Raw genomic sequence first — 25816 nt, 5'->3', positions numbered from 1 at the left:
ACCACCTGAAAGTTCCCTTCCAAGTCACTCACCATCCTGACTTGGAAATATATCGCCGTTCCTTCACTGTCGCTGGGTCAAGATGCTAGAACTCCCTTCCTAATAGCACTGCGGCTGTACCTACACCACATGGACTGCAGCGGTTCAAGAAGACAGCTCACCACCACCTTCCTGAGGGGAACTATGGATGGGCAATAAATGCTGGCCCAGCCAGTGAAGCCCACACCCCATGAATGAATTTTTAAAAAAATAGTGGATAGGAGAAATTCTCTAGCAATTTTTTCTATGGGCTTGTTGTTTTCATTGGAGCAGAGAAGACTGAGGGGCGACCTGATAGAGGTGTACAAAATTCTGAGGGGCATAGACAGGGTGGATAGGGAGCAGCTGTTCCCCTTAGGGTCAGTCACGAGGGGACACAAGTTCAAGGTGAGGGGCAGGAGGTTTAGGGGGGATGTGAGGAAAAACCTTTTTACCCAGAGGGTGGTGATGGTCTGGAATGCACTGCCTGGGAGGGTGGTGGAGGCGGGTTGCCTCACATCCTTTAAAAAGTACCTGGATGAGCACTTTGCACGTCATAACATTCAAGGCTATGGGCCAAGTGCTGGTACATGGGATTAGGTAGGTAGGTAAGGTGTTTCTCACATGTCGGTGCAGACTCGATGGGCTGAAGGACCTCTCTGCACTGTGTGATTCTGTGACTTCCAGAAGGCATTTGATAAAGTCCCTCATAAGGGACTGCTAGAAAGAAAGAGTTGCATTTCATAGATTTTTATGTGACCGCAGAATGTCCCAAAGGGTTTTACAGCCAATCAAGTACCTTTTGAAGTGTAATGTAATGTGGGAAACTCAGGAACCAATTTGCCGCACAGGAAACTCCCAAACACAGGAATGTCCCTCATCTTGATGAGGGATAAATAGTGGCCGGGATATCGGGGTTAACTCCTCTGCTCTTCAAAATTATGCAGTGTGATCTTTTATGTCCACTTGAGAGGGAAGGCAGGGCTTCAGTTAAACATCTCATCTGAATGACAACACCTCTGACAGTACCACACTCCCCCAGTACTGTAGTGGAGTATCAACCTGGCTTTTTTTTTGTAAGCTCAAGTCCTGGAGTGGGGATGGAAACCACAACCTTGTGATTCAGAGGTGAGAGTGTACTACCCGCTAAGCATAGCTAACATTTCAGCATTGAACTTTGTGGAATTGAAGGCACATTTTTGAGCTGGTTAGGAAATTGGCTAAGTAACAGGAGACAGAATGGGCAAGTACTCTAATTGGCAGGCTGTGACTAGTGATGTCCCACAAAGATCTGTATTGGAGCCTCAACTATTCAAATTTGACCTAAAAAGGATAGAACAGAGTAGTTTCTAAAATGATGCAAAGCTTAAAACAGTGGAGGCCCGAAGAGACTTGGGAGTCCAGGTTTATGGATCATCAAAATGTTGCGAACAGCTCCAGGAAATATTCAAAAAGGCTAAGATGTTGGCCTTTATGTCTCGAGCACTAGAGTATAGGGGGAGGTGGTGGTGCAGAAGTTTCACTTCAGCTATACAAAACTCTGGTCAGACCACTCCTAGCGTGCTATGAGGGATTTGGCAAGCACATCTTTGGAAGGATATATTGATATTTGCGGGAGTGCAGCGTAGATTTACCAGAATGAGACTTGGACTCCAAAGGTTAAGCTGCAAGGAGAGATTGAACAAACTAGTGTTGTACTCCCTGGAATTTAGAAGGTTAAGTGATGTTTGATTGAAGTGTTCAAGATATTAAGAGGAACAAAGAGTGTAGGTAGAGACTATTTCTGCTGATTGGGTAGTCTGGGATGAGGGGGGAATTATCAAAAATTAGAACAGACTTTGCAGAGTGAAATTAAAAAAACTTCTACACACAAAGGGTAGAAGAAGTTTAGAACTCTTCTGCAAATAGGAGATAATGCTCAATCAGTGATCAATTTTAAATCTGAGATTGATAGGTTTTTGTTTGCCAGTGGTAGGTATGTGGAGTTAGGTTACAAATCAGCCATGATCTAACTGAATGGTGGAACACGCTCAAGGGGCTAAATAGCCACCTCCTGTTCCTGTGATCCTACTCTGGGAGTGAAGTTATGAGCTGCAACCTTCAAACTCTGAGACTTTGTCCTTCAGATGCTTTGATTAACCTGGACTAATCTTCGTTCCTCCATTGACAGGAGCTGAGCGATGCAGTCAGCAGCAAGGAGGGAGAGCTGAACAATCTGCAGGCTCAGGCAAAGGCTGTAATACACAACACGTCTCCCATGGGTGCTGAGCACATCACCAGAGACCTAGAGGAGCTGTGGAGCGACTGGGATAATCTGAGACTGAAGTGTAAGCAGGATCAAGGGCCACTGGAGCTTGGACTCCATTCTGTGCTGGAATTCCAGTCCAGGGCTGAGCTGCTGGAGAAAGAAGTTGCCGAGTTACAGGACCGGTTACGTGGCCTGGATGTGCAGCCTTCAGATGAGAATGAGCTCGAAACTGCATGGCGTAAATGTCTGGTAAGTCGGAAATGAAATCATAGAATCATAAAATGACTACGACAGAGGAGGCCATTGGGTCTGTCATGTCCATGCTTGCTCTTTGCTGGAGCAACTCAGCTCATCTCACTGACCCACCCTTTTTCCAAGGGCTTGCAAATTTCTTCTCTTCAGGTAATCATCCAATTTATTTTGAAAGTCACAATTGAATCTGCCTCCGTCATACTCTCGGGTAGTACATTCCAAACCCTAAGTACATGCTGCGTTCAAAAAAAAAGTTTTTCCTCATCATCTTTGTTTCTTTTGCCTTTCTTCTTGAATCGTTGCCATTTGTTGCTTAACCCGCCTGCTAATGGGAACAGTTTCTTTTTATCTACTCCATCCAAAACACTCGTGATTTTGAACACCTCTATCAAATCTCCTCAACCTTCTCTAAGAACTCAAGCTCCTTCAATCTATCCACATACCTGAAGTGCCTCATCCCCTGGATTCATTCTCATAAATCTTTTCTGCACCCAAATGTGGTGGCCAGAGCTAGACACAGTACTCTAGTTGAGACCAAACCAGTACTTAATAAGGTTCACTATCACTTCCTTGCTTTTGTACTCTATGCCTCTGTTTATAAAGCCCAGGATCCTGCCAGCCTATTTCACCACTTTTTCAACCTGCCCTTCCACCTTGAACAATTGGTGCACACATGCCCCCAGGTGTCTCTGGCTCTGTATCCACTTTAGAATTATATCCTTTATATCTTGCCTCTTTTCATTCTGTATTCCAAAATATATCACTTCACACTCCTCGGCATTAAATGTCATCTGCCACATGTTTACCCATTCTACCAGCCTATGTCCTCTATCATTCTCACAGTTCACGATACTTCCAAATTTTGTGTCATCTGAACAATGAAATTATGTATTGCACAATCAAGTCGAGGTAATTAATTGGATCAAGAAAAGCAGTGGGCCAAACGCTGACCCCCTTGATTACCTCCTTCCAGTCTGAGAAACAACTGCTCACCACTACTTTCTGTTTTCTGTTACTGAGCCAACTGCTTTCTACCTTCTCTCAGCCCTGATGAAAGCATCATCCTGTTAAGAAGGAAAATGCTATGTTGGCCTTCATTGCAAGAGGATTTGAGTACAGGAGCAAGGATGTCTATCTTACTGCAGATGTACAGGACCTTGGTGAGACCACACCTGGAGTAGCGTGCGCAGTTCTGGTCTCCTTACTGAAGAAAGGATATACTTGCCATGGAGGGAGTGCAGTGAAGGTTCATCAGACTGATTCCTGGGTTGGCAGGATTGTTGTATAAGGAGAGATTAGGTTGATGAGATCTATATTCAATGGAGTTTAGAAGAATGAGAGGAGGTCTCATTGAAATGTATAAAATTCTGACAGGGATGGACAGAGTAGATGCAGGATGTTCCCAACGGTGGGGGAAGTCCAGAACCAGGGTTCACAGTCTGAGGATACGGGGTAGATGATTTAGGACTAAGATGAGAAATTTCTTCACCCAGAGAGTGGTGAGCCTGTGGAATTTGCTACCACAGAAAGTAGTTGAGGCCAAAACATTGTATGTTTTCAAGGAGTTAGGTTTCGCTCTTGGGGTGAAAGGGATCAAAGGATCTGGGGAGAAAGCGGGAGCAGGCTATTGAGTTAGATGATCAGCCATGATCATAATGAATGGTGGAGCAGGCTCGAAGGGCCGAATGGCCTACTCCTGCTCCTAGTTTCTATGAAAGTTCACAGACCTGAAACATTTCTCTCTTTCTCCACAGATGTTGCCAGACCTGCTGAGTGTTTCCAGCATTTGCAGTTTTATTTCAGATTTCCAGCAACCCCAGTACTTTGCTTTTGTGTTGATTCCCAAGATCCTGGCTCCCCAGTACTGATCCTGAGTGGGATCACACTCACTATCTCCTTCCATAGTGCACAAATGCATGAAGCATAAGAGTTTTATAAATGTTTTTTTTAAAGTGTGGCTGCACAGCAATGTACACAGGCATCCAAAGCAAAATTTGAAGTTGTTAATTTGTGGCAAGGAGCCAGATGTAGCAGGAAAAGCAGAAACATAGCTACATTTAAAATAAAACAGGATTAACAGCTCAATATTTCAGGATATGAGGTATTCAGAAAGGATAGGAAAACAAGAAGGGTGGATGGGAAAGCTGTGCAAATTAAAGACTGTATCATGGCAGTTCAAAAAAGGGACATATAGAGCATTGAGGTCAAAAATCTATATGGATTGAGGCAGAAGAAAAGGGATTGTAACTAATAATGGAAGGAAAGTGGAGCAAGAAGTATGTAGTCAAATTTATGAAATTAGTAAAAGCAAATTAAAAATTATTATGGGCGATTTCAACTACTCCAAATCACCAGGCAAGCTGAGGCAGGAAAAGTGACTGAACCTTTTACAGTGTATCCAGGACTCCTTTCTCACTCAATACATCAGGCACAAGAAAAAATAAACCACTGTTGGGTTAAAGAATGGGAATTGACCAGAGCAGAAAAGTGAAGCAAGTGTGGAGGAATATCCAGGCGATAATGATTATAACATAACAAGATTTAAGACAATGGGGATGATAGCAAACTAGTAATGTTAGTAGACTAGTAATCCCAAGGACTGGACTAATGCTTCAGTCACATGAGTTCAAATGCCAAGGCCTCAGGGGGAATTTAAATTAAATTAATTAAATTATAGTAAAATGTTAAGTCTCATCAAAAATGGTGAAACTACCAGATTGTGGTAAATACCCATCTGGTTCACTAATGTCCTTCAGGAAGAAAATCTGCGATCCTTGCCTGACCTCGACTACATGTGACCCAAGACCCATAGTGATGTGCTTGACTTTTAACTGATCTCTAAAATAGCTGAGCAAGCCACTCAGTTGTATCAATCCATAATAAAGAAGCACCATGAGTTTACCTACACCACCACATGGACTGCAACAGTTCAGGAAGATGGCTCACCATCTTCTCAAGGGTGGTTAACATGTGCAATAAATGCTGGCCTTGTTCAAGGAAAAAAGAAAATTGATTTAGAAAGACAAAGACCAAAGTAATTTTATGGAGCTGAGAATAGAACTGGGGAAGATAAAGCAGAAAAAATAATGACAAAAGAGAGTGAAATATCTAAGAAGGTAATCATTGGTTTCAGGAGAAATATATTCTGCTAAACCAAAGTACAAACTAGCCAACAAGGAAACATCATGGATGAATAAAGAGATGAGGCAAAATTCAAACTGAAGAAAAAGGCATATTCTGAGTAAATAGACAACGAACAAGAAAATGGCAAAAGAGAATATGAAGAGAGTAGGAAAGAAGTAAATAAAAGCAATTAGGAAATCAAAGAGGGACTACAAAAGTAAATTAGGAAAGAAAAAGAAACAGTGAGAAGTATAAGTGTGCGTTAAAGACAGAGCATCGTCAAGGACAAAAATAATTCTCACCCAGAGCAGCATGGTTTAGTAAGGGACAACCACGATGGGTTGTTAAAGGCAAATTGTATCTGATTAAATTTTTCATAGTTGCGCAAGAGTTAATGTGGTAGTGTAATAGATGATGTACATATGGACTTTCAAAAGGAATTTGATAAAGTACCTCTATTGACTTGCTGGAAAATAGAAGTGCATGGGATTAAAGGGATGCTGATAACTTGGTATGTAATTGGCTGAAGGACAGGAGGCAGAGAGTGGTGGTGAATGGGTGCAGAGATGTGTGAAATCATTGAAATAAAAGCATAGAATAGTGCAGCACAGAAGGAGGCCGAAAGGCCCATCAAGTCTGTGCTGGCTCTTTTGAAGAAAAATTCTGTTAGACCCTCTTCCCCATTCTTTCCCCAAATCCCTGAAATCCATTCTTCCTCAGCCGTTTATCCATTTCCCTTTTTGAAAGTTACAAATGAAACTTTCTACCACCTATCAGGCAGTGCATTATAAATTCTGATCACTTGTTGGATAGAAAGGTTGTCCTCAAGTGGCCTGTTCTACACTATACCTCTATTTACAAAGCCCAGGATCCCTTATGCTTTGTCAACTGCTTTGTTTTAGTGGGGTTCCCCAGGAGTCAGTATTAGGACCATTGCTTTTCTTGTTTTTTTATAAATATAAAACAAAATGACCTGAACGTTGGTGTACAATTTGGAGTACAATTTCAAAATTTGCAGATGATTGAATGGAAAAAGTTTTCTCAGGTTTATTTATTTAAAATCAACTTTTATTGCGGACAAGGGCCAAATTGATGCAAGCTTTACAATACCAAGCAAAATACCAAAAAATGGTAGAACGAAAAGAATAGAATAACAAAATTCATCATCATCAGATTGGAGTCAGTCATTTCTGGCACAGGAGGAGGCCGTTCGGTCCATCCCCGACCTCTGTGGAGCAGAGAAGTCAATCCCACTCCCCAGCCAGATCCCCATATCCATGCAGGTTTATTTTCTTTAAGTGCCCATCCAATTTCCTTTTGAAATCATTGTGTCCCCTTCCACCACTCATGGGCAGCGAGTTGCAGGTCATTACCACTTGCTGTGTAAAAAAAGTTTCTCTTTGCATTCCCCCTGCAACTCTTGCCCAAAACCTTAAATTTGTGTCCCCTAGACTTTGTACCATCAGCTAATAGGAACAGCTTTTCCTCGTCTACCTTGTCTATGCCTGTCATAATCTTGTACACCTACTTCAATCCCGGAACAATGCTGGTAAATCTCCTCCGCACCCTCTCAAGGACCCTCACATCCTTCCTAAAGTGTGGTGACCAGAACTAGATGCAATACCCAAGTTGGGGCCTTACCAGAGCTTCATAAAGGTTCAGCATAACTTCCCTGCTTTTGTACTCAATGCCTCTACTTAGGAAGCCCATGATCCCTTATGCTCTGCTAACTGTTCTTTCAATATATCCTGCCACCTTCAAAGATCGATGTACTTGCACCCCAGGTCCTTTTCTTCCTGTAAATTCTAGAACTGTGCCTATAAGTCTGTGTTGCCTCTCCCTATCCCTTCTGCCAAAGTGCATTGCCTACACTTCTCTGTATTAAATTCCATCTGCCTCTTGTCTGCCCATTCTGCTAGCCTATCTGTGTCCTGTTGCAGACAATTTGTGTCATCTCCACTCTGCCGCTCCTCCATGTTTGGTATCATCAGCAAATTTTTAAGTCTTGCTCTGTATTTCAATACCCAATTCATTTATACCCTTGGGAACCCCACTGTCTACTATCCTCCAACCTGAAAAACAGCAATTTCCCACAACTCACTGTTTCTATCCTTAAACCAATTTTTAAACCCAATTAAACACTGACCCGCCTATTCCATGTATTTCAGTTTTGTTAACCAGCCTTTTATGTGGTACTTTATGTGAAAAAAGCTGAGGTGTAGGACCAAATTGGCCATTCTGCATATTCCTGAGGTCCAGTAGTCCTTGCAACTTGCCAAACCTCTATTTCCAGACTCCATTTTGAAGATTGTTCCCTGTGCTGAAATTCAAAATCAGCAAAATATATCTTGAAAACAAAAGTGGAGCCCACAATGAAGTTGGGCTACACCACCCGAAGCCTTCTCCAACCTCAGCAACACTTTTGTACCTAACTCTTTGTTTCAGATCGCCAGGTCTTCAATTTTAGCGGAGGAGCCAAAAGTGGAAGAGTTTCAGCGTAAACTGAAAGAACTTCGCAGATTCTCTCAGAATGATGAACGGCTCTCTGACAAAGTCTTGAATGTCATTCAAGAGTATAATAGGTAATGGCACACTTTGGTCCCAAGTGTTTAACATACAAATGCATTGCTCTTTGATGAATATTCATCGTGCTTTTGTTGCTCTCTGAAAGGCCTATTCATTTTGTTCCACTTCTCCACCTTTTTCACAAAATCCCCTTCACCTTTTTCCTTGTTCAAATATTTATCCACTTCTGTTTTTTAAAAAAAGCTATGCTGCGTTCAGCTTCCCCCGCTGTGGGGTGGGGTGAGGGTATGGAATTCCATGTCCGAACATCGTCAGTGTTCAGTACATTTTCTCAGCTATTGCTTTATTCTGTTTGATGATACCAACCTGCCCAGCAGTGGTATTCATTTTTTGGCTATTTCTGTGTTATAAAAACCCGTCATAATAAGTCTGTACTTGTAACTAAATACTCTCATGTATGGGTTATCTCAGTGAATCTCTCCTGCACCCTCTCCATGGCCTTAACCTACCATCTAAAATAAAACATCCAAACTGAACATTTGATTCCAATAGTGAACTAATTAATTACTTGTATGGGTTTAGTGTTGGTTCTTTGCTGAAGTACCCTGGGGCCCAATTTGTGAAGTTTTGGACCCTATGTACCTTTTATTTAATAATTTTATCCACTTCTCATGTGTAAAGATTTGTGTCGTTGAACACTGAAGGCTCTCTACTCTTACTATTTAGCGTATGGCGTATCATATTTACTTTAAAATATTGCCTCATATTTCTTTGCACTGAGTTCCATAAGAATAAAAGTAATAGGAACAGGAATAGCCATATGCCACCTTGAGCCTTTCTTCACCATTTAATACAATCATGGCTGATCTTTAGCTCAACTCCACTTGACTGCCTGCTAACCAATATGCCTTGATTCCCTTAGAGATCAAAAACCTATCTAATGCTGCCTTCAATATACTATTCTCTATCCTATGGGAGAATAGTATATTAAAAGCAGGGATAGATACCCTTTGGGATAGAGAATTCCCATAGCCCTTTGAGTAAAGAAACTCATCTTGGTTCTGAATGACCGATGTTGTATCCCGATGCTGTGCCCTCATATTCTATGTTCCCTAGCCAGGGAACTTCAGAGAGAGTAGGCCCAATTTACTTAGCCCATCATCATAAGGCAACGTTGTCATCCCAGGGACCAACTAAGTTAACATTTGCTGCACTGTTTCTAGTGCAAGAATATCATTCCTTAGATTGGAGACTCAAATTTGAGCAGGCTCAAGGGGCTGAATGACCTGCTTCTGCTCCTTTTTTGTGCACAGTATTCGACGTGTGATCTCACCAAAGCCATGTACAATTGTAGCAAGACGTCCTTTTTCTTATACTCCTTTAAATAAAAGCCAACGTGCCAATTGCCTTCCTAACTATTTGCTGTACTTGCATTCTAACTTTCTGCGTTTCTTGTTCGAGTGCACCCAAGTCTCAACATTTATAAGATTCACACTTTTTAAAAAATATTCACCTTTTCTATTCTTAGTATTGAAATAAATAATCTCACACTTGTCCACATTCTACTCCATTTGGCACCTTGTTGCCCACTTATTTAACCAGTCCATATCTCTTTGGAGCCTCTTTGTTGTCCTCACAGCTTGCATTCCCAGCTCTCATCAGAAAACTTGGAACATGTTGCCCTGAGTCTCTTGGTCTAAGCCATTAATATCGATTGTAAATATCTGAGGCCCCAGCACTGATCCTTGTACAACTCTGCTAATTATGACCTGTCAACTTGAAAATGCCCTGTTTATCATGACATACTGCCTTCTGCACATTAAACAATCCTGCATCCATGACGATACATTATCCTGAACTCCTTGAGCACTTAACTTGCATATTAACCTTTTTTTGTGACGCCTTATCAAATGCCTTTTGGAAATCCAAATATACTACATCTACTGTCTCGTCTTTATCTACCCTACTAGTTACATCCAATAATAAATTTGTCAAATATGATTTCCCTTTTGTAAAAGCATATTGACTCTGTCTGATCAAGCTATATCCAAGTACTTTGTTAAGACTTGCTTAATAATAGAATGGAGCATTTTCTTGACGATTGATGTTGGGTTAACTGGCCTATTTTCTCTCTCCCTCCTTTGTTGAATGGTGAAGTTATGTTTGCTAACTTCCAATCTATTGGGATTGCTCTAGGATCAAGAGAATTGTGGAAAATTATAACCAAAACATCTACTATTCCTGCTGCTACCTCCTTTAGAACTGTAGAATATATGGGAACATTGGAACAGGAGTAGGCAATTCAGCCCATCAAACCTGTTCCACCATTTAATTAGATCCTGGCTGATTATCTACCTCAACACCACTTTCCCATGCTATCTTCATATCCCTTGATGTCATTAGTCTCCAGAAACCTTATTGATTTCTGTCTTGAGCATGCTCAGTGACTGAGCTTCCACAATCCCCTCGGGTAGAGAATTTCAAAGATTCACCACACATCTGAGTGAAGAAAGTCCTCCTCATCTCAGCCTTAAATGGCCTAACCCTTATCCTGAGATTATGTCCCCTGGTTTTAGACTCACCAGCCAGGAGGAAACATCTACATCCACCCTGTCATGCCATGTAAGAATTTTGTAACTTTCAATGAGATCACCTCATTCAGAATTGTACTCGTTCGCAATCTGTAACCTCATGGCCGAGCATATCCCCCACTCTACCATTACCGTCAAGCCAAGGGGTCAATCCTGGTTCAATGAAGAGTGCAGGAGGGCATACCAGGATCAGCACCAGGCATACCTAAAAATGAGGTGTCAACTTGGTGAAGCTATAACACAGGACTACTTGAGTGCCAAACAGCACAAGCAGCAAGTGATAGACAGAGCTAAGCAATCCCACTACCAACAGGTCAGATTAAGCTCTGTAGTCCTGCCACATCCAGTCGTGAATGGTGGTGGACAATTAAACAACTCACTGGAGGAGGAGGCTCCACAAATAGCCCCACCCTCAATGATGGGGGAGCCCAGCACATCAGTGCAAAAGATAAGGCTGAAGCATTCACAACAATCTTCAGCCAGAAGTGCCGAGTGGATGATCCATCTCGGCCTCCTCCGGAGGTTCCCAGCATCACAAGTGCCAGTCTTCAGCCAATTCGATCTACTCCACGAGATATCAAAAAACAGCTGAAGGCACTGGATACTGCAAAGGCTATGGGGCCTGTCAATACTCCGGCAATGGTGCTGAAAACTTGTGCTCCAGAACTTGCCACGCCCCCACCCAAGCTGTTCCAGTACAGCTACGACACTGGCATTTAGCCGGCTATGTGGAAAATTGCCCAGGTATGTCCTGTACACAAAAAGCAGGACAAGTCCAACCTGGCCAATTACCACTCCATCAGTCTACTCTCCATCATCAGTAAAGTAATAAAGTAAGCTATCAACAATGCTATCAAGCAGCACTTGTTTACCGATAACCTGCTCACTGACGCCCAATTTGGGTTCCACCAGGGCCACTCAGCTCCTGAACATACAAGTTCAGGTAATCGGGAAGGCAAATGGAATGTTGACCTTTACTTCAAAGGAAATGGAGCATAAAAATAGCGAAGTCTTGCTAAAGCTATACAAGGCACTTGTGGACCACACCTAGAATGCTGTGAAAAGTTTTGGCCCTCTTACCTAAGGAAAGATATACTGGCATTGGAGGCAGTCTAGAGAAGGTTCATTAGGTTGATCTCAGGTATGGATGGATTTTCTTATGAGGGCAGGTTGAATAGGTTGGGCCTGTACTCATTGAAGTTTAGAAGAATGAGAGGCAACCTTATTGAAACCTGTAAGATTCTTAGGGGGCTTGACAGGGTAGATGCTGAGAGGTTGTTTCCCCTTATGGGAGAGTCTGGGACCAGAGGGCATAATCTCAGAGTAAGGGGGCACCCATTTAAGACAGATGAGGAGAAATTTCTTCTGAGGGTACTGAATCTGTGGAATTCTTTACTGGCTGCGATAGACTGATTTTTAATCAGTAAGGGTTATGGGGGAAAAGGCAGGATAGCAGAGTTGAGGATTATCAGATCAGCCATGATCTCATTGAATGGCAGAGCAGACTCGATGGGCCAAATGGCCTATTTCTGCTCTTACGTCGTATAGTCTTAAATATATCACTGTTTCTTCACTGTTGCTGGGTCAAAATCCTGGAACTCCCTCTCTAATAGGACTGTGGGTGTACCTACACCACATGGCCTGCAGGGTTCAAGAAGGTGGCCCTCCAGCACCTTCTAAAAACTAATTAGGCATTGCTGATAACTGCTGGCCTAGCCAGCAATGCCCCTCCCCCTCCGACACCCCTCTACCATTCCCCTCCCCTCCGCCACCCCTCTATAAGTTTACTAATTAATCCTGCTTCATAACACAATACTAGGCCTAAATAGCTTTATAAAAACAAAAAAACTGCGGATGCTGGAAATCCAAAACAAAAACAGAATTACCTGGAAAAACTCAGCAGGTCTGGCAGCATCGGCGGAGAAGAAAAGAGTTGACGTTTCGAGTCCTCATGACCCTTCGACAGAACTTGAGTTAGGGTCAAGTTCTGTCGAAGGGTCATGAGGACTCGAAACGTCAACTCTTTTCTTCTCCGCCGATGCTAAATAGCTTTATCCTTAGTTGCTTCTACCATCCATTGTTCTAGGAAGAACATTGTCCTGATATCATTTTAAAACTCATTATTCAGGGTGCCTTTGCAAGTTTGATTTGTCCAGACTGGAAGAAGTTAAAATCCTCCACAATTATTACATTGCCTTTGTCACAGGATCCAATTGTTTCTGTCGCTCAGCATAAGTATTGTTAGGGGGCCTTTAAACCACCAGTATGTTCTGACAGTATGTTTTTTTTTGTTTTTTTTTTGTTTTTGTTCTGACGCTTGCTACTCCTAATCTCCCATCTGTACTGATTCTACTTCCTGAACTTCTGATCAAAGATCCTTTCTCACTAATGTTCTTATATCATCCTTTATTATCAGGGCAGATCCTCCTCCTTTTCCATTTTGTCTGTTTTTTCAAAATGTGTACCCAGGAATATTTTTTCCCAGCTTTGCTCACCTTGCAATCATGTCTCTACAATGGTGATTGCATCAAACCTGTTTATCTCTATTTGTGCTTCTAATTCATTTATTGTTGAAAAGTGCCCAGTCTACCTCCGATTGCCCTGGAAGGACAATGTATCTCAAAAATTTGAGCAACAGGTGAAGCTCTTTCACGCTCCTACTATGCAGTAGCAACACGAGTGGTATTCGCCACTAACACACGAACATATGAATTAGGAGCAGGAGTAGGCATCTCGGCCCCTCGAGCCGGCTCCACCATTCAATAAGATCATGGCAGATCTAATTGTAACCTCATTCTTGCCTACCCCCGATAATCTTTCACCCAAGAACAGGATGCTGCCGTCAAGCCAGAAAGACGTTCTGCCTATCACACAAATGAGTAGTGTGGTATAGGAATCTCAGTGCCAGTGTGATGCTAAGTATGTAGGTCATACATCTCAAAGACTGGCAGATTGTATCAAACAGCATGTCCCAACCGCTGTTCACAACGGGCAGGGTACAGACTGTACCCAGCCAGCCCGTGCTTGCAAAACTCAAAACACAGTGTCCAACATTAGATGTGATTCCGCGATTGGACAGCATTTGCTAAATAATCCTCAATGTGCTAAAAATTACACTGACAACCAATTTAAGATTGTCAGTCGGGCTCACAGTGTGGGGCATTTGGGAGTCCTGGAAGTTACATACATTAATACACAGGGTCCTGTTCTTTGCAGACAGAAAGAACATTTACACACATTGTACCTGTTTAAACTAAACAAAATAAGTGACGGCCATTCACTGACTCGTTCCTCAGGGCAATGCCTTGACCAATCAGGGTCAAGTTACCTGGTTAAAATTTCCAATTTCCACCCCTTTATCACCTTCACATGGTCCATCTCTGACACTTCCCTTCCTTGACCTCTCTTTATCAATTTCTGGTGATAGACTGTCCATCAATATTCATTACAAGCCCACCGACTCCCACAGCTACCTCGACTATAGCTCCTCACACCCTGCTTCCTATAAGGACTCTATCCCATTTTCCCCATTCCTTTGCCTCCGTCGCATCTGTTCCGTTGATGCCACTTTCCAAAACGGCGTTTCTGTCATGTCTGTCTTCCTTCCTTAACCGAGGTTTCCCACCCACTGTGGTTGACAGGGCCCTCAACCATGTCTGGCCCATCTCCCCCGCCTTTGCCCTCACACCTTCCTCTCCCTCCCAGAACCATGATAGGGCCCCCCTTGTCCTCACTTTTCACACCACCAGCCTCTGCATTCAAAGAATCATCCTCTGCCATTTCCGCGAACTCCAGCGTTATGCCACCACCAAACACATCTCCCCCCCCCCCCCACCCCCCCACCATTGGCATTCCATAGGGATTGTTCCCTCCGGGACACCCCAGCCCACTCCTCCATCACCCTCAACAGCTCATCCCCCCTCCCACAGCACCATCCCATGCAACCGCACAAGGTGCAACACTTGCCCCTTTATCTCCTCCCTCCTCACCGTCCAAGGGTCCAAAAGCTTATTTCAGGTGAAGCAGCATTTCACCTGAGCATCCTTCAATGGAGCTACTGCATTCGCTGCTCCCAGTGTGGTCTCCTCTAAATTAGAGAGACCAAATACAGACTGGGTGACCGCTTTGTGGAACACCTTCGGTCTGTCTGCAAGCATGACCCAGCTGCTTCCTGTCGCTTGCCATTTCAACACTCCACCCTGCTCTCATGCCCACATGTCCATCCTTGGCCTGCTGCACTGTTCCAGTGAAGCTCAATGTAAACTGGAGGAACAGCACCTCATCTTCCGACGAGACACTTTACAGCCTTCCGGACTTAACATTGAGTTCAACAACTTCAGATCATGAACACTCTCCTCCATCCTCACCCCTTTTTTATCCCCTTTTTTCAAAATTCGTTTTTATTTTTTCAATATTTATTTTTTATCCACTTATTTTTTTATTTATTTTCATTTTTGTTATTGTTTCACCCCCAGTTTTCCTCCTATTTTCGATCGTTTTTTTCCCAACACCGTCCCCTCCTCCCACCCCACCCCCACAAGGGCCTTCTGTCACGTTGTTGAATGTTGTTCTTTCCAGAGTGCTTACCCTTGCGCTGCTATTATCACGTTTTGCTTTCTGACCTTAATGCCACCATCAGCACCTCCTTTAGCCAGTGCCACTACCATTAACACCCCTTTGCCCTTTTGTTCATGACATCTTTGTCAATCTCTCCTTTGCCCCCACCTATCGCTGGCTTTATATCAAGCTTCACCTGCTCCGCCCACCTTAAACAATATAAATTTCATCACATTTTTACTTCTCTTTACCTTTGAAGAAGAGTCATATGGACTTGAAACATTGGCTTTGTTTTTCCTTCCACAGATGCTGTCAGACTGACAGATTTCCAGCATTTTCTGTTTTTGTTTTAAATTTCAAACAAAGCCTGGCAGTTAACTGTCAATCACCGTCACTGGTGCATTCTCCATGCCAATCAGAGTTTGCTTGCCAACCAATCAACACTCTCTTGTCATACTGAATAAATTGTTGTTTTCCCCTTCTATTGGTATTCTTGTGAGTGTCCTGAAGAGTGCAAGACAAAAAGCTTAGACATGTCTCCTTTTTCAGCAGTGCTCAAATTCTGTGCCACCAAATGTCTATACTTCATTATGGACTTGGCACATAATCTAGCTGAGAATTCGGTGCAGTGCTGATGAGAGTGAGCATCAGAGCCATCAAGCAGAGGGCTCTGTCTTTCTGCTAGGGTGGTGCAAAAGGTCATTTGGTGCTTGTACAAGAGGAGTAGAAAGTTCTCCCACTGTCCTTGCCAAAACAGGTCCCTGAAGCAATGCTAACAAAATCAGACAACCTGATCATAGAGAGCTAGACATTATGGCACAGAAGGAGGCCATTCAGCCCACTCAGTTCATGCTGGTTCCACGTAGAGTCAGTCCAGTCAATCCCATTCCCTGCTCTATCCCCATAGCCCTGTAATTTTTTTTTTACCTGAACTACCTATCTGATTTCCTTTTGAAATCATGGTCTTGGAATAGGAATTTGTGGGTCATGAATTTAAATCCCATGATGGCAAATGTTAAAATTTAACTAAATAAATCTGATGGTCTGGAACATTCTGCATTGCAACAAAAACCCCACAAGTTTATCGGCATCCTTCAGGGAAGGGAACCAGCAGGCACATCTCTTTCTGGCTTACACGTGTCTCCATTTCGAAATTACATAAGACAAACATATGAATTGGGAGCTGAAGTAGGCCGTTTGGCCTCTCAAACCTCCTCTGCTATTCACTAAGATCATGGCTGACCTGATTGTGGCCTCATCGCCATTTTCCTGCCTGCCCCCAATACCCTCCTCAAAGGACTCCCTTGTTAGTCAAGAATCTTTCTACCTCTGCCTTAAAAATATTCCATGACGCTGCCTCTGCCTCCTCTTTGGAAGCAAGTTCTGTAGACACATGATCCTCGGAGAAAAAGTTTCTCCTTACCTCCACCTTAAATGGGGGACCCCTTATTTTTAACTGTGTCCTCTTGTTCTGGTCTTTCCCACAAGGGGGAACACCCTTTCAGAATCCACCCTGTCAGAGCCCCTCAGGATCTTATTGTTTTGATCAAGATCACGTCTCGTTCTTCCTGTCAAACCTTTCCTCATAAGATAACCCCTTCACCTCAGGAATAAGTCGAATGAACCTTCTCTGAACTTCTAATGCAATTATGTGCTTTCTTAAATCAGGAGACCAAAACTGTACACAATAATCTAGATGTGGTCTCACCATTGACCCTATAATGTGACCAAGTAAATAGCTCTGTTCAGCTCACTCTGCTGCTTCTCCTTTTCTGTGACAACCAAGCTCCTGTCCTTCACTTTAAAGGCTCTAATCAAAGCCAAAAATTACCATGATGCTCTAAATCTTTCTCATCAATCTTAGAGAGATTCCTGACTGGGGCAGAGATGGCATCATATCAAAAAGAAGCGTCTTTATAGATAACACTTGGTCCATGTGATCACCTGGTCTGGTTCCATCTTCTCTCCGGTGTTGTTCAGCAGTGCTGGCACTGTTGTTGGGTGTTGTTCAGCAGTGCTGGCACTGTTGTTGGGTGTTGTTCAGCAGTGCTGGCACTGTTGTTGCCTGATTCCACTGATTGAACGAGCCAAGTCCTGAAGAAGACTGTTGTTAGTCTGGGCTTCTGGCAGGGAGGAGTGAGAGAATAACTTACTTGACCTTGGTGTTTACATGATGCAGATCCTATCCATGATGGCAGTGGCAGGAATGACCACTGCACAGTCCTTTTGAAAATTAAGTTCTGGTTTCTGAGGGCACTCCACCGTGTGTGTCATTACCACTATGCTAAGTGACATTGCTCAAGAACAGAAAATTGTCATGGTCTAACAGCTGATTGCAGCCACTGGATGGTGCTGTGCAGCGAGTACAACACATTAAACCAGCATAGTCCATTCGGAGGCTGTGGCCAGCAATTACTGTAAGACTTTCATTTGCTATCTCCATCAGTATTGGAAGGAATGAAATGTAAACTTTGGTGTTCCTCAGTCAGGCAGATGCATTCACATAGTTAGTAGCTGTTACTCAAAACTGTATTGAAACAAATAACATTGCTGCAGTTTTATTCCTCAGTTTGTCATGGTTAAAGATGCAATGGCTCAGAATCTAATTTTCTGTGTTTCAGAGTAAAAGGACAGATTGTGAAGAGGTACAGCCAGTTCGGGGTGAGGCTGCGGTGCAGCTTTCAGGAGCTACTACGAGTGTTTCAGCAATGGAGGAGCAGCACCCGGGACCTGCTACACCAGTCCCTCGACACCAAAGATAGGGTGCTGATCAGGACTTACCTACAGAACATTGAGGTAGATGATGAAGTGATGTGAGGGATCTGGGGGAAACTGACCAGATGACTGGGCGAAGTCGAGGGGTGGTGTATGCTGGGGAGACTGACCAGATGATGTGTGGGAGCTGCGGACATTGACCAGATGAATGAGTGATTTGAAGGGTCTGGCTGGATACCTTCAATTGAAATTGACTGGATGACCGAGCGATGTGGGGAAGTTGGAGCAGACTGACCAGATGCCTGAATGATGGAGTGGTTAGGGGAGACTGACCTGGGGGAAGCTTGAGAAGGAAATATCAGGGTAAAGCTAGCATGTGAATACTGTGGTCAGTTAGTGTTGGACTGAACACAGGATTCATGCAGGTCAGTTAGCCCTGAGCAGCAAGAGAGAAAATGCCCCTGTTAGATTCATTCAGTTTCTGTTTGAACTTTGACCTCTAACACAAATGGTGTCGACACAGGATGTGAATGGATCAGATGTTGTGAAGCTTTCAGCTACAGTTTGAGCTCATTCATTCACCTTGATTTCCTGAATCAGTTTGATTTGTGTGTGTGTGTGTGTTAGCAGCACAATAGCTGATTCTTGATATAACAAGAGGAAAAGGTGCGGAGGGTAATGGTAGAATTCCCCTTGTGTGACATGACCTGAATGCTGACCTTTGATTCTTTCTCTCAGGACCACCTGGCTCACAGTAACCAGTTGAAAGCCCAACTTGACAGATTTCAGGGATTAGAGGGAGTTTTGAACAGTATCTACAGTAAAGAGCAAACTGTGGCGTTTGAGTCTGAGCTAAGGGAGGCTGTGCAACAACGAAAATTCCTCACTGATGACCTATTACAGAGGAGGAGAGAGCTACAGGTATTTACACAATTGCTATCAAAATTAATGAGCAGCCACAACCCCATACTCCACAGTGACAGAGATTGCAGGATTTCTGTTGCTTATTGAGAGTCAGGGACAGGGTATGGCTGATGGAGCATATATAGGAAATAAGTCTTAGGAGTAGGCCATTCAGCCCTTCGAGCCTGCTCTGCTATTCGCTGAGACCATAGCTGATCTGATTATGGTCTCAACTTCACTTTCTATCTCAGCCTTGAATAAATTCAATGATGCAGCCACTACTGCTTTCTGGGGAAGAGAATTTCACAGTCTAACGACCCTCCTGAGGGAAAAAATTCTCCTCATTTCTGTCTTAAAAGGGAGACCTCTTATTTTCAAACTGTCCCCTATTTTTAGTCTCCCCCACAAAAGAAAACATCCTCCCGGTATCCACCCTATCAAGTCCCCTCAGGATCTTTTATGTTTCAGTAAGATCACCTCTCATTCTTCTAAACTCCACTGGGTATAGACCCAGCTTGTTGAACCTTTCTTCATAGGATAAACCCTTCATCCTAGGAATGAGCTGAATGAACCTTCTCTGAATTGCTTTTAATGCTTCTATATCCTTTTTCGAATAAGGAGATCAAAACTGCAGAGTATTCAAGATGTGGTCTCACCAAACCCTGTTCAGCTGCAGTTAAAGTAGGAAGTTTACATTCCATTCCCTTTGCAGTAAATGCCAATATTCCATTTGCCTTTCTAATCATTCGCTGTACCTGCATACTAACCTTTTGTGATTCACATACCAGGACACCTGGATCCCTCTGTACTGTCAAGTGCTGCAATCTATCTCCATTTAAATAGTATGTTGCTTTTCTATTCTTCCTGCCAAGATGGATAAGTTCACATTTTCCCACGTTAAACTCTGTTGACTCTGTCTTTGAGTACAACTGACGTACGGACAAACAAGTCTTGCTCCCGGTCGTTTGTTTTAAGTCGACTTTATTATATCACACAGATTTACTTAAAAGCGCTTTACCAAAATAACTCTAAAAGCTTACGCAGTTTAGAATGTAATGATACTACCCGTTCAAGGAGAAGTGATCAGTCTCTGGCTTGGCGGTAGATCTTGTCGCTGAGTCCCTGACTCAGGGTTCACTTTGCAAGAGTTGTTCCTGCAGGACTTCACTGTCGATGTCGCTAAAATTCCTTCTTTTATACAGTTGCACTCAGCATTGAGAACATTCTTAATCACATACTCATGTGAGTTGTGGTCATCTGTTTACTTAGCAATAAGTAAATCAGGTTACATCTGTTAAATTGTTCATTGTGATTAAGTTAGTTTCTCATTTGTGTTGTTTCATCCAGTGGACGAGGGGGTGGGGTAGGGGCGGGGTACCTTCTGTACCCTACAATCAACCGCCCCTTCCCCTTTTGCTGGTAGTGCAATTCCATTCCTGTGCACTACTTCCATGTTGATGTCCTTTACCACCATGCTCCATGAATGTTGCAGCTGGCTTAGCCTTTCCAACTACAGTCCCCACTTTGATCCATTGGAAATACTGCAAATGAATCACTTATATACACCTTCTCTGAATAGACAGTATCATCACCCTCCAAGCCGTGCATGGTACATGGATGGTTTACAACAGTTACACGGTTCATGGCTATTTATCGATAGACCAGACATTTTTGTTAATCAATGGCTCCCTTTTCTGCACATATAATTCCATATCTAACTTCCTTTCCATTTCAATTTTCCACCGTTTAAGCATTAGTACAACATACATTAAGTTTATTAAAGTACAAAATTTCAAGATTACAGCAACATGAGAAACAATTCTTATCCATGGATGAATCTGTGCCTTTGTCCCCTAATCCCAAATATCATCCCACCAATTACTCTCCTTAATATTGCTAATATCTTTAGCTATCTCTGAGGTATTTTGTTCAACTTCTAGGTAGATTGCAAAGGTTTTAATTAACTCCTCCTTTATTCTCGTCAAATGTTCCGGCAAAAACTTGATTTCTGTCAAATAGTTTTCATTATAATTTTTGGGTTTCCCTTTTATTTCTTCCGTTACATTCACATTAACTTCTTGTCTTTTATGAATGTCTACTAACTCTATCCTCCCTATCCTAGTTGGGACTTCCAGTTGCAAACAGAAGGTGGCCCCATTAGTTAGGCATCTTAGGTGCCCATATTGAAATATTGTTTCTTTGGTGGTTACACAGTACACTCCTCTGCCCATGTATCCGACTCGGGTGGTACTACCTATTGTTGTTCTTGCTTCCAAAGTGCAATTCACCTTTCCCTTTGCTTTAAATCCACACAGGGCTTGCTCGTTCGGTTATATCGGGTAAGGACAAATGGTTGTTTTGCCTGTACCCTCACACCTAAATAACTCTGATCCCACTGTAGTTCCATTCATTTCTATCACATAGGCTTGTGTTGCTTCTTGTCCTATCCATACCCCATCAATGATGACTCCTATATTGTCCACGGTGAAAACTCGCTTCCCTATCGTGTTTTTCGACACTGCAGGAATTCCCAGTACCATTTCTATTGCACTTTCAGTACTTCCCTTGCAATCTGTATCAAACCACACTTTTGGTCAATTTTCTTAATTCACAAGTCGTCAGGTTAGGATTATTGTTCCAACAACTCATCGATACCAGCACCCATCTAGGACGCTCCACTCCTGCCTGTCCCTCCGTCCCCGCCCCATCTTCCAATCCTAGCCCCGGCCGTGTATTCACTATACCCCCTGACCTTCCCCTTTCCGACGCTGAACGTTCAGTGCTCAGCAAAGAACTTAGTTTCATACCCTTATGCCCTCATCTCAGTGAATTTCGGGCTCGGCACGATGCTGAACTCTTCTTCCGCCGTCTTCGTCTCTGTGCTCACTTCTTTGGGCAGGAGTCCTCTCCCCGTTCAATGGATCCTTTTACCCACCTCCAATATTCTCCCTGCACCTGGACCCCTCCCTCTGGATTCTTACCTTTTCTTGATCTTTTCATTGAGAACTGTCGGCGTGACGTTAGTCGTCTCAATTTCTCTGCTCCTCTCACCCATTCTAATCTGTCTCTCTCTGAACTTACTGCACTCCGTTCTCTCAGGTCCAACCCCAACATTGTCATCAAACCCGCTGACAAGGGTGGTGCTGTTGTTGTCTGGCGCACTGACCTCTACCTCGCGGAGGCTGAGCGTCAACTCGCAGACACTTCCTCCTACCTCTCCCTGGACCATGACCCCACCACTGAACGTCAAGCCATTGTTTCCAGGACTGTCACTGACCTCATCTCCTCTGGAGATCTTCCTCCCACAGCTTCCAACCTGATAGACGCCCAACCTCGGACAGCCCGCTTCTACCTCCTACCCAAAATCCACAAATAGAACTGTCCCGATAGACCGATCGTGTCAGCCTGCTCCTGCCCCACGGAATGCATTTCTCGTTATCTTGACTCCCTTCTCTCTCCCCTTGTCCAGTCCCTTCCCACCTACTTCCGTGATTCCTCTGACACCTTGCGTCACATCAACAATTTCCAGTTCCCTGGCCCCAACCGCTTCCTCTTCACCATGGACGTCCAATCCCTCTACACCTCCATCCCCCACCAGGATTGTCTGAGGGCCCTTAGCTTCTTCCTCGAACAGAGGCCTGAACAATCCCCATCCACCACTACTCTCCTCCGTCTGGCTGAACTTGTTCTCACGTTGAACAATTTCTCCTTTAACTCCTCTCACTTCCTCCAAATAAAAGATGTGGCTATGGGTACCCGCATGGGCCCCAGCTATGCCTGTCTCCTTATGGGGTATGTGGAACATTCCTTGTTCCAGTCCTACTCCGGCCCCCTTCCACAACTCTTTCTCCGGTACATCGATGATTACTTCGGTGCTGCTTCATGCTCTCATCGGGACTTGGAAAAATTTATTAATTTTGCTTCCAATCTCCACCCCTCCATCATTTTCACATGGTCCATCTCTGACACTTCCCTTCCCTTCCTTGACCTCTCTGTCTCAATCTCTGGTGATAGACTGTCCGCCAATATCCATTACAAACCTACCGACTCCCACAGCTACCTCAACTACAGCTCCTCACACCCCGCTTCTTGTAAGGACTCCATCCCATTCTCTCAGTTCCTTCGCCTCCGTCGCATCTGTTCTGATGATGCTACTTCAAAAACAGTTCCTCTGACATGTCCTCCTTCTTCCTTAACCGAGGTTTTCCACCCACGGTCGTTGACAGGGCCCTCAACTGTGTCTGGCCCATCTCCCGCGCATCCGCCCTCATGCCTTCTCCTCCCTCCCAAAAACATGATAGGATCCCCCTTGTCCTCACTTATCACCCCACCAGCCTTCGCATTAAAGGATTATCCTCCGTCATTTCCGTCAACTGCAGCATGATGCCACCACCAAACACATCTTCCCTTCACCCCCCCCCCCCCCCCCCCCCCCCCCCCCCCCCCCCCCCGTCAGCATTCCGTAGGGATCATTCCCTCCGGGACACCCTGGTCCACTCCTCCATCACCCCCTACTCCTCAACTCCCACCTATGGCACCTCCCCATGCCCACGCAAAAGATGCAACACCTGCCCCTTCACTTCCTCTCTCCGTACCGTCCAAGGGCCCAAACGCTCCTTTCAAGTGAAGCAGCATTTCACTTGCATTTCCCCTAACTTAGTCTACTGCATTCGTTGCTCCCAATGTGGTCTCCTCTACATTTGAGAGACCAAACGTAAACTGGGCGACCGCTTTGCAGAACACCTGCATTCTGTCCGCAAGAATGACCCAAACCTCCCTGTCACTTGCCATTTTAACACTCCACTCTGCTCTCTTGCCCACATGTCTGTCCTTGGCTTGCTGCATTGTTCCAGTGAAGCCCAACGCAAACTGAAGTAACAGCACCTCATCTTCCGACTAGGCACTTTATAGCCTTCCGGACTGAATATTGAATCCAACAACTTTAGGTCTTGAACTCCCTCCTCCATCCCCACCCCCTTTTCTGTTTATTCCTCCTTCCTTTTGTTTTTTCCAATAATTTATATAGGTTTCTCTTTTCCCACCTATTTCCATTATTTTTAAATCTTTTATGCCCCGCTAGTCTTTCCACCCCACCCCCACTAGAGCTGTACCTTGAGTGTCCTGCCATCCATTCTTAATGAGCACATTCGTTTAGATAATATCACTACCTTCAACACCTCTGTTCTTTTGTCTGTGACATCTTTTGATTATCTGCTGCTATCACTGCTTGCTTGTCCCTACAACCACACTCCCCCCACCACTTGTCTCCCCCCACCTTAAACCAGCTTATATTTCACCCCTCCTTATATTCGCTCAGTTCTATGGAAGGGTCATGAGGACTCGAAATGTCAACTCTTCTTCTCCGCCGATGCTACCAGACCTGCTGAGTTTTTCCAGGTAGTTCTGTTTTTGTTTAGGATTATTCTCTGTTCGTTAAATTCTGCAATTGTTCGTTACTTATCCCTGATGGGATGCCTCCTTTATTAACTTGTTCCAAATTTTCTCTTAACCGTTCTACCGTCCAATTTCTGTAGATACCACAAAGAGTTCTGTTTTGTCCCCTACTGCTGATCTTTTGTCTCATTATTAATTGGTTTATCGTCTTAGCATGCCCTTCTAGTACTCTATTTCTTCACTCGCCAATGTTTCTTTCTGTTCAGCTGTGAACTTTTCCTCTGATTTTCATTTAACCTTTCCAATACTCCTTTCACTTGCCTAGTCAACATTCTCAATTTAGTATCCAAATTTACTAAGTCAAGGATGTTTACAGTTGACATCCCAGCACTATAGGCTGACAGGCTGGTCTCTATTAGGCCTTGTCTCTTTCTGCAATGTCCCCTTGTCCCGTCAAATTCTTGTCCTATTTCTTGGCCCAATAGTATTTTAGTCAGTGACAGAAACAGTTTCCTTTCAGTATCCGGACACCAGTCAGGCAATTGGATAGCACTAATATTGAACACCACTAGTATCAATTCGTGATGTACATTTTCATACAGCCTCTGTTCTGTTGCTCTTAACACAATACGAGATCCAGGGATGACAATGGGTTTACTGTTGTCGAGGTTGGTGCTGTGATAGTCATCATGGCAGGCTGATAGCGTACTTGCTTCCGTTTCTGTCTATCTATATATCCTATCAGAGGGGCTATCATAGGTAGCAGAGTGTCCGGAGTGGTTACCTTATAATGCTAAACATTAACACATATTGTGTTTTCCCGGCACTGAACTGTGGCTGGACTGCTTTTTGTACTCTGGGTAAAATTATGACACAGGTGTGTGTTATTCCATGTAATTAAGCATGAAGGGTTTCCTAGGCCACTCTGAATGTCAATATAGGTAATGTAAAGCACTGGGCTCAACAGGACGCACAAAACAATGCAGGGGTGCTTTTCTCATTTATCATTAATTTCGATCCACGGTCGGTTCCCAATCCCTTCCAGTATAAGATCACGGATTGTTCTCGGTTGCTGCTGACTCCAACCTTTCCCAAAATTGCTAGAAGACATATCACTCCTTTCTGGATCACAGTGGTTGTTGACTTTGATTATTCAATCTGGAAAATACTCAAGGTAACGTCTGTTCTTATTTACAGTTTGTACCACAGCCAATTAACCTGGCTGAGGTCAATGGTAACATCCAGGTGACTTAAATGTCGATTTCTCTGTAAAAGAGTCCAAGATGGGGACATCAGAGTCTGCTTAGACTTTCTTTGCTCTTGGCCCTGATTCCGGGGTGGTTGTTGTTGGGCCCTTTGAGCGTTCCTTGTGGCATGCCCCGTTTGCCGCCCTTGTGGCAGTGGTTGAGGGAAAGGGACTGGAGACAATGCTTCGCATGCACCCATCAGTACATGATGCTGGTGGTTACTTTGCTTGCCAAACAATTTA

General features: G+C 43.8%; 1 protein-coding gene across 9 annotated transcripts in view; it reads left to right on the top strand.

The window, feature by feature from the left end:
* The window catches only part of syne3 (spectrin repeat containing, nuclear envelope family member 3), a 103238-nt gene that overhangs the window by 29361 nt on the left and 48061 nt on the right, over positions 1-25816 (top strand). For 8 of the 9 annotated variants that reach the window (XM_041214550.1, XM_041214551.1, XM_041214553.1 and 5 more), the window contains 4 exons: positions 2189-2515; positions 8087-8223; positions 17937-18111; positions 18769-18951. In XM_041214550.1, coding sequence (XP_041070484.1) covers positions 2189-2515; positions 8087-8223; positions 17937-18111; positions 18769-18951 — 822 coding nt within the window. The remainder of the gene's footprint in view (positions 1-2188; positions 2516-8086; positions 8224-17936; positions 18112-18768; positions 18952-25816) is intronic. The other variant, XM_041214554.1, reaches the window with a different exon arrangement.

The sequence above is a fragment of the Carcharodon carcharias genome, chromosome 20 (assembly GCF_017639515.1).
Source record: "Carcharodon carcharias isolate sCarCar2 chromosome 20, sCarCar2.pri, whole genome shotgun sequence".
NCBI classification, from domain to species: Eukaryota; Metazoa; Chordata; class Chondrichthyes; order Lamniformes; family Lamnidae; genus Carcharodon; species Carcharodon carcharias.
Note: the sequence above shows the minus strand (reverse complement) of the source record. Positions and strands in the feature narration are given on the sequence as shown.